We start from the raw sequence: 9,390 nt of genomic DNA on the forward strand, positions 1-9,390 counted from the left end.
AAGAATTACCACAAGATGCTGGAACATTAAGGATTTTATAGCATTCAGATAAAAGAATGTTAGTGGGATTAGACACTGGATGAATAGTTTTGGATTACAAAATCAACACAATTTCAGAGGCGTTGAATGAAGCTCCATGAAGCCAGAGATTGGACTGGGGGAGAGGTGTGGAGCAAAGAGCCTGGTGCCCAAAATTTGATGACCATGTTTTCTGTTAAATTTCATTTTTCTCGGTGGAGATTATACAGGGACCATTGACAATTCTGGGGAACTTCTTTTTCTGGGTTTACATTCAGAAACTCAGCGACTTTTTAGTGGAAACTCTGTTTAAAGAGAAAAACAACTGTATGTGGCATAAGTTGAACTTCTTAGTTTTTATTCCTTTGAATTACAACAGAAACTCATTTGTAGCTTAAGTTGTTTTACTGTTGACTGTTTACATTCATGCAACTATTAGTCTCCCTAATTTGGTGCCAATTCCACCTTAAAGTAATCTCTCTTTGAGAGATCAGCATTTTCACAGCAGGTCACAGGAATCGACCTATACTTGCATTTAAAATGCCCACGAAAGCCTTTTCTTCAAATAAATTTCAGAAATAAAACATTCATTCATTGTCTGTAACTGCTTATCTAGTTCAGGGTCACAGTGGGTCCAGAGCCTACCTGGAATCACTGGCCACAAGGCAGGAACACACCCTGGAGGGGGTGCCAATCCTTCACAGGGCAACACACACACTCACACATACGGACACTTTTTGTGTGTTTTTGGACTGTGGGAGGACATCAGAGCACACAGAGGAACCCCACGCGCACAGACAGTCACCCGGAGCGAGACTCAAACCCACAACCTCGAGGTCCCTGGAGCTATGTGACTGCAACACTCCCTGCTGCGCCACCGTGCCACCACGAATAAAACATCAATTATTTAAAACAGGTTTCATTTATCATTTCATTTTTTGTAAACAGTAATAGCAGCTTTATGGAAGCCTGGATTTCATTTGTACTTTTTAAAATAGGGAAATGATATCCCACACCAATGCCATGAAGGAAATGTAATGTAAAACTAACCAATTTGTCTACAACTCATCATTGTCTACAAAATTCTCCTCTATATTCCCAATCCCATCCTGGTAAAAAAAAATGGCAAAAGCACAGGTTTTATTTAAAAAACAAAAACTTTATTAAAATTATTAGAGTTTTTATAAACAAGACAATGTTATAGTTTGCGCTTTAACGCCTGAGAAATTGTTATTTTTGTCATTATAATGTTGTCATGGTAATAGTACGCTGCAGTCTGAAAAAATAGTGATAAGGTAAAGAAGTGATAAGGTGAAAGTGGCATGGCACTACAATTTTTTCTTGTTTTTTTTTGTTTTTTTTGCTTTAAACTAAGCCTTTTTGAAGAAAGAATCAAGAGTGATAATGCTGGCCATTGCTTTGTTTCTTTTAGCCAGTGGTCCAGCCTGTGTTTTGGGCTTGCTCTTTCCACGTGACAACTGGGGAGTTAAAGCCCCGAGGTTGTCACTGGCAGTGAAGGATGAAGAAGCTGATGATGATGGAAGGGAGTTCTGCAAATCTAGAGCAAAATGATAGTCTGTGTGTTCTGGCATTTCCCACATTAACACTTCTTTTCCGCAACGTTCACAGGTATGAAAATCCTCTCTGCTGTCTTTAAAACCTGAATGTTCAGGAAGGTTTGTAGCAACATGTTCACTCTCTGTAGACCAAGAGAATGATCCATCTGAAGTATCCTGGTGAAACTTCTCAGGCTGAGGTTTGTCTGACTGAGCACTGCTTTCTTTTACGGAATCACCCTCTTTGCTGCTAAGGACTCCATTTATCAATTGTGGAGTTTTCTCCAAACACTTCCTTTTGAAGAAAGATGAAATTCCAGGATTAGAAATGGCAGTGGTTTTCTTAGAAGGGCTTGAAGTGTCTTTAGAAGTGGCCCCCAAGGGGGAACAGGAAGATGGGTTGTTCACTGGGTCATTAATTTCTTCTTTCCTCAAATTTCCCCCAGTCTTATTCTTTTCTGCAGCTTTTTGGAAAAGTGTCTGGATAGCCCCTGGTTTCTTAGCTGTTGGTTCTGTTTTTGTGGGGGACTGATTGGAAGCCAGGGGAGACTGTGTTTGTGCCAGATCATTGCTGAGGAAATTGGCAATTCCTCCAGATGAGGCATCACTGAACTTGCTGGCAGACAGATGGAGACAGGTGAGGGCAGGAGACCTATGAAAACAAATGCAGATATTTATTAACAAGCTGCATCAACCACTGGATTTCAGGCACATTTTTCTGCACACAAACGCAGATACACAAAAAAAATGCTCCTAAAGAAGAAATTATGCTGTGCTTATTATTACGTTTTGAATCTCTGGTGACAACCAAATATTATAACAAGCAATAATATGCTCTAGGGATGGGCAGTATCCACATTTTTCACACTGTCATAAAATATTATTGCGGTATATGTTATGATGCTCTTTTGTTATTAGGAAGTTTTTCAGCAAACTGAGGCTCAAAACACACATATTTAGAGGATAAAGCCATATACCTGTGAGCAAACGTCGAGTGTAACATTTTCTTCCTCTCTCATTTAACCCAAACTCAGCGCTAAATTTACAACCGCGGTGGGCTGCTGGGCTTGTGCTTTTCTCCACCCGTTTTCAGACCGTGACATCAGCAGTCATTGAGCTCCCACAGCGCCCCCTCCCTGTGGCTCTCTTAAATGCACATGAACATTTTAGCCGAATTTTAAAGACACAGAACATAAATTTGAAACAGTACACCACACACGCCATAAATACCGCCCTCATTTTGAGATACCGTCCACATTTTTTATTTTTTATATATATTTATATACATACAGCCTGCGTATAACCCTCAAAATCATCATTATTATATGCTCTCTTGGGGGAATGATAGATTCTAGTGGATTTTGTGGAAATAAATAAATAACATTCAGACATGAGATGAGCAAACCTAATATAAGCCTACATTACAGTAGCATTTTTGTGCAAAGCACCAGAGCTTTTGGGACCCTGGGCCTGTTCAATAATCCATCACCTGCTTTTAATTAGTCACATACCTGCCTACCTATTGCTTGTACAGCATACTGAGACTACAGATACTACAGCCATACCAAGAAAGGTCAGTAGGTGGCAATTTAAGTACTCTAAAGCAAACTAAGGTATAGCCTGCGCTAGCCCCCTAGGCGACTGTCTGTACACTCCTGCGTTTGTGAGTCCGTGATTCTGAATGTGTAGGCAGGAAAACGAGACTCGGCAGACCCCAGCTACTGCGGTCCGTGACATGTAGTTACATTTCTGGGGGCATGCGTGTCAGGTTACGGCGTAGGATCTGCGGTTACATGTAGGCTACGGCATGGGGTGTATGCAGAAGTATGAATTGGGCGTCAGAGAGCAGAAGTTGGCTGAACTTCAGACACCGTGTCCATGATTGGTTCAAATAATTTCTTGCAGCCAATCGTTTAGAACGTCGCTTCGCCGCATCACAACTCATTTGCAAATAGTTGAGAAAATCTTGATGTGTTGTTTGTTGCTCGTCACAGAACAGCGGTTACAAATCACGCTCTTCCACAGGAAATGACTGGACGCTTGTTGCTTTGTCTCCTGCTAGTGTGAACGGGAGGGTGAAAGTGAAAGCTGCACCTGTCAGATCACTGAGCGAACCAGTTTTTTCCCTCCCGCTGCCACATCGGTACACCGGAGATCAGCCATTTTAGTAACTGATACACTCACACATCACTTTTTGAGAAGCCAATCGATCTACCAACATTGGGCTGGACGATATGGTTCAGAGGCGATTGCTCTAAGACTGCAAGGGAAGCTCAGCTTCCCCTAAAATGTCAAAAAATAAGTGATCAAATATATACTGTTGTGTGTACATGTCACTGAATAAATATGCACTACAGCGCGCTCAACTTTTGTTCAGAATCAGCTTCTTATCGCCGGTAAAGTGATTTCCTTTCAATCATTCCCGCAGATTCACAGTGATTTAAACAGTGTGGACGTTCAATAGCGAAGCAGCCAAGTGCTGCGAAACGAGACGAGTGATTGGATAAATGCTGGGCTTTGTCCCGCCCATTGGACGCTCAGCGTCTCTGGGGGTCTATGGGGCAGTGGGCTGGCCTGGACGCTCAGCTTCTGTATGATGATTGGATGATCTGTCTGAGGCTGAATCCCTTTTTGATTGACAGCGAAATGAACGAATCAGTGATCCTTTGGTGTAAAGATCCGTGGGAGAATTACATTTTCATTCTGTTATGAGTTGAACCGGAGACTTTCTGAATCCTCTTAGAGGCATTTTCTTTGTTAAAAACGACAAGCGACAAATCGATCTTCTGTTTCTGGTGAGTTTTTTGTAGCTGCTTGTGTTTGGAGACTGACTTCTATCACTTTTTCTGACTTCTATCGCAGTTTCTGTCCAGCGGGTGCTGCTGAGCTCCTCCACCGTCACAAAGCACTCACAATCGGACACACTTCACATGGGCCAAGGCCGTTTAAGCAGCCTAGCTCTGCTGGCCAGTGAGAGGACACTAGTCAAGTCCCTGGAAAAGACGCCTTGTTGGTACGACAGGGTCACAGGTCATTTTCTTGAAAAGGAACGGAGGGGAGACTTTACGTATAAATAAACCGACACTGACATGGTCAACATTTATATCACAGTATTTTTTTTTTAAATTCTGATATCAATATGAAAAAAAATAAAAGTCAACTTCCAGAAAAACTTCCAAGAACAAACAGGAAATATGACATTGCCATCAAACATAAACCTCCTGGCTTCATCAATATTAATATTTTAAACTAACTTTAAAAGTGAGGCAGTGAACTGGGCAGCGCTGTGTAATAAATATCAGTCAGTGAAAGATGCTGTAAGAGATGTATAGTGAAATATTGAAAATGTGTTTAAAAATCATATAATTGTTATTGAAACATTTTATATTGCAATATATATTAATATTTAATTATTGTCTAGCCTTATAGCAACATATGCTTCTTGGACGGTGGAATGAAACTGGAGCACCTGAAGAAAACCCACAGAAACGGGGAGAACAAACCAAACTCCTCACAGAGGTGGGACATGAACCCACAATTCCGAAGCTCCTCCCCAGAAATGTAACGTCATGGTGACAAAGACCACAACATAGAAGCACAAGTGTAACTATAAATTAATCAGTTCATTTTAAAAATCAGTGAATGAATGAGTGTAGCTGGAAGAACATGGATCAAGTTAAAGATTGGCAGCAAAGTGACAGCAAATTCATGGTGAGATATTTCCAGATATCAGTTTGGATATCATTGAATGTACAAAAATACTATTGCCTCCATAAAGAATACATTTACTAAGAGCAAGGACCCAAGCAGAGAAAAAGTGCTAGCACTGTATTGTTTCTTTCCTGGCTGTAACTGCAGTGTGAATAATAAGATTGGAATTAAAGCTTGTAACTAGAAATATGCCAGGATCAGACAACACAATACTTTTGTCTTTCACAATTGTCATTATGTCAGATTAGGCAACAATTGTGCCATAAATATGTGTTGTATTATGGTTGGGGGACTGGCAACAAATCAACATTTCTTCACGTTCTTTCATGTTGCTTCATGTTCTTGTGTGAGTTCATACTTCACTGTGGAGGTGGGTCAGGACAGTGTCAATCATTTCAACAAGTTTTGTGTTCCGAAAAATAAACAGAACAATGATATTGGTCCTGTTCCTGGGTGTCACAAAGACGACAGCTTGAGCAGTCTGTCCTTCAAGGAGAACTTGAGGTAATGTGTCCAATTATCAGCCGTGAATTTGCATGTTGGTGCCTCCCAATAGTTCTCTACAGAGCCAGATCTAGCACCATTCTGCGTGAAAACACAACTTACAAAATGTGTAGTGACAGTACACCACTACTAGGCTACCTAAAATTGATAATCTGCGTTTAATGTTTGCAATAATTACTGGTCTAGAAAAAAAAAAATTAAGAGTACTCACCAAGCTTCCTGATGGCTTCCTGCAATATTAAGGCTTTTAATAATGGCAAAGCTGTCAGTGGAGATTTTAGAGGCTTCATACCGTGCTAGAGCACAGCAGCGGGAGAAACTGCAGGGCCTTTTATCACCCGCTTGACGGACACCCACGGTCAGTGATTTAGCCACTCGACCATTCTACACAGTTAAGAAAAAAATTACTGTGTAACCAGAGAGGGCAAGATACACTGAATAGAAAAATGTTTCAAATGGCTTTATATCCACAACATTTTCTCACCATCTCTCGATCTTTATTCAATCTCTCCTCCAGCTCAAGGGCAAGCTGATAGAGCCAGTGCTGAACCTAGACATTTTATTTTTTTTATTTCTTTATTTATTATCATTTTAAAAAGCATATTTTTGTCTGAATAGAAAGAAGACAAATAATAATTATAAATTAACAGAATTATTACCTGAGTTTTAGTACATAGAGATGCCTTTCCCTGAAAGTTCTTGCTACAGCCAATAGATTTGGGGAGGTGTCTGGGCTTTACTGGCTCAAACTCAATCCCTCTGCATAAGTCATACAGCCATTGCCTACAGAAAAAACAAGCACTGGATTAAAGATAATCCATATCACTACAGAGAGTTACTAATGACAGAGAAGATACTAAGCACGAATAAAAGTGCTTTTAAATGAACGTTGCTGCATTCCTAACAAAGTTGCCTTGTGTTTACCAATAGTTTGTCAGAAGATTCATAAACCGGACATGCCTCGCAAATCTCTGCCTGACTTCATGTCCTTGTTTACAGTCAGAGCTTACAGGAGAGTTATATGCCCAGTTGCATCACTCACTCTTCAAGTTGACATAATGCATGATTTTGTTTCCCCTCCTGCACTTTCTTCCATTAGTGTCCACTCCAATACCCAGCATGCAATATGCAAATACATCATATTTGTTGTAAATCCTTCCTGGGTTGTGATAAATAAATCATACTCTACCACACCCTGCAAGTCGCTTTGGTTAATCTCTTACCCTGTCTTTTCTCCAAAGTGCTGCTCCAGCTGGGCACATGTGAACTGAGTTAGTTCTCCCATGTTCTCCACTCCTAAATTCTCTGTGATAGAAACCCCCAGCTTTCCTCCAAGGTTACGACTGGAAAAAATATAAATAAATAAAATTAATTAATTAATTAAATTTCACCACACACTGACTTTACATGACCAACCAGTCATATATTTTATATATTCTTACATTTTACTGATGGGCAGGGAGCTGAAGAGTTCAGGTACTGATCCTAAAGGCAGGATAGTCTGCCGATTGGGTTTGTTGAGACCACAAGCAAGTTTGGCTAACACCTGTTAAAAAATAAACATTATTTAATATTTAAAAAAATAATAATTTTCAGAACTATACAAAAATTCACGATATAAACACATCAGACACCTTGTTATGAGAAATCCCTGCAGAGCAGCGGAATCCAGTGTGTTCCTCTACAGCGGCCCTAATTTCCTCCACAATTAAAGCCCCGACAGCCAAAAACAACTCTGCACTGTCCATCTGAGAACAGGGGGGCAAAGTGTCCAGCCACTGAAGCAAACCCCGAGACCTCTTCTGTTCTGTGTTAACACACAAGGCATCAATTATATTTCAGCAATTGCAAGCCGAATGGAAGTTATTTCTCTTCACTGTCTTCATTAAATACACAATGGTTTGTCAAAAGTTTTAAGATTCTTACAAAATTTACACAATTGCCACTTTCCAGAAATGTAGAGTTCTTGGGAAAAACTCAGACATGTGTAGGTCCATTTTAGACCAAAAAAGAAAAAAATATATATATTTGTGTTTGTGTAGACACTGCAAACACTGCCTCCTATTAACACCACTTTAAATACATTAGAGTCAATATGCTCTTTTAATTTAACTATTTTTGTATCAGACCCCCATGAACAAACTTATTTTCATTGCAACAATCTCAATAGGCAAAAATAAGTACAAAGTGACTGCTATTACATAAATTGGTAAACACACCTTTATCCACCAGCACATCTCCAGTTTGTTCAAATTCTTCAGTGTTAAGAGGAAAGCCCTGCACATGAGTGCTCTTCAGAAGATTTGGATCAATACATTCTGTCATCAGATCCTTCAGTCTTTTCTTTACACTGGCAGTGAGGTCCATGTAGGCTTCATCAATGCTAGCTCTCTCTATGACTGCAAAGCGTGACATGACGTCAATCACCTCCACACTCGCTTCCCTGTAACTGATCATAGCCATACTTCACTTTCACACTCACGTGAAACATGAACAATTTTCCCATTTTAAATATATGAAAATAAGCATTTAGCTAATACCTAAATGTGTTAAACAAAGATTTTGTTCCATAGAGGGACTAAGCCTTGTCCTTCATTACATATTCCTTATAAAGGCAAATCACTTTTTAGAAAGCAGTGTAGTCCCAAGATTGAGGTTAATTCCTGTTTGGGAAATCCGGCCCATAATATGGCTAAATAATACACACAAATGACATACAAATATTAAGAATGTTAAAGTTTGAATGTGTTCAGGTTACATGAGTGGATGTTGAAGGACACTAAAACGTGTGTGTATATGATAGAGCTGTCAGAAAAATATATATTTCGGTACCAAAACTCTGAAAAGATATGGTTCGTTTCCTGTGATACCGGAGGTACAGAAGGCTTCACGGATCTCCCAGAGCATACAAGGTTGCCATATTAAGCCTACACACTACTAAGCCAAGAAAGCTAAAGTCGGCAGAAGCAACAAGTGCGTTGTGACTGTTGAATCATTGGGAGCAAGACAGGAATACACCCTGGAGGTGTATTTCAAGCATAGACAGTGTTAGGTTTGAAAGAAGCTTAAAAACACCCCTCAGTGAAGTTTATATTTTTGACCTTGCTAACTTTTCCAAGTGGTGTTTTTTTATTTGCTAGGCTAAGTTGAGCATTTCTATTCTGAAACTGCAGTATTTTACAGTTTACAGTATCAAACTGGCAGATTCAGACAGCCAGGCTTTTACATCATAAACCTAAGGAGCAAAATTTTTCAACTTGCATGGAGGAGAGGGTTTGCAAAAGGCAGGAGGGTTTGCTACACATCCATAATTGGAACATGTTTACCCGTGTAAAATGATAGGATGTCCTTCTGCTATTTTAATTCTTTTGTTTTTATTTATTTTAATTTTTCTATGTTATGTACTTACTGTTTCTGTATCGCAGTTTGAAATGCCATTGCTTATGCAAGGTGCTCTATAAATAAATTGCCTTGCTGTGCTAAGGTGGGAGGAAACAGATTATTTACATATTTATAGATCCACAAACACTGAATGATATGAAGGTGTGCAGTTATGTCTAAACCACTTTTAAAAAAGAACATCTACGATTGTGGGGAAACT

At 39.6% G+C, this 9,390-nt stretch overlaps 1 protein-coding gene across 3 annotated transcripts in view; it reads right to left on the bottom strand.

The window, feature by feature from the left end:
* Positions 1 to 1,245: 1,245 nt before the first annotated feature.
* The window catches only part of polh (polymerase (DNA directed), eta), a 9,123-nt gene continuing 978 nt past the window's right edge, over positions 1,246 to 9,390 (bottom strand). The window contains exons 3-10 of one of the 3 annotated variants that reach the window (XM_066679901.1): positions 8,009 to 8,238; positions 7,424 to 7,596; positions 7,232 to 7,335; positions 7,013 to 7,132; positions 6,449 to 6,572; positions 6,274 to 6,339; positions 6,082 to 6,173; positions 1,246 to 2,226 (exon numbers count right to left, since the gene is read on the bottom strand). In XM_066679901.1, coding sequence (XP_066535998.1) covers positions 1,389 to 2,226; positions 6,082 to 6,173; positions 6,274 to 6,339; positions 6,449 to 6,572; positions 7,013 to 7,132; positions 7,232 to 7,335; positions 7,424 to 7,596; positions 8,009 to 8,238 — 1,747 coding nt within the window. In that variant the 3' untranslated portion in view covers positions 1,246 to 1,388. Of the gene's footprint in view, positions 2,227 to 4,719; positions 5,871 to 6,000; positions 6,174 to 6,273; positions 6,340 to 6,448; positions 6,573 to 7,012; positions 7,133 to 7,231; positions 7,336 to 7,423; positions 7,597 to 8,008; positions 8,239 to 9,390 lie in introns of those variants that run through there. The other 2 variants (XM_066679900.1, XM_066679902.1) reach the window with 2 other exon arrangements.

Source organism: Hoplias malabaricus, chromosome 8 (assembly GCF_029633855.1).
Source record: "Hoplias malabaricus isolate fHopMal1 chromosome 8, fHopMal1.hap1, whole genome shotgun sequence".
In the NCBI taxonomy this organism is placed as follows: Eukaryota; Metazoa; Chordata; class Actinopteri; order Characiformes; family Erythrinidae; genus Hoplias; species Hoplias malabaricus.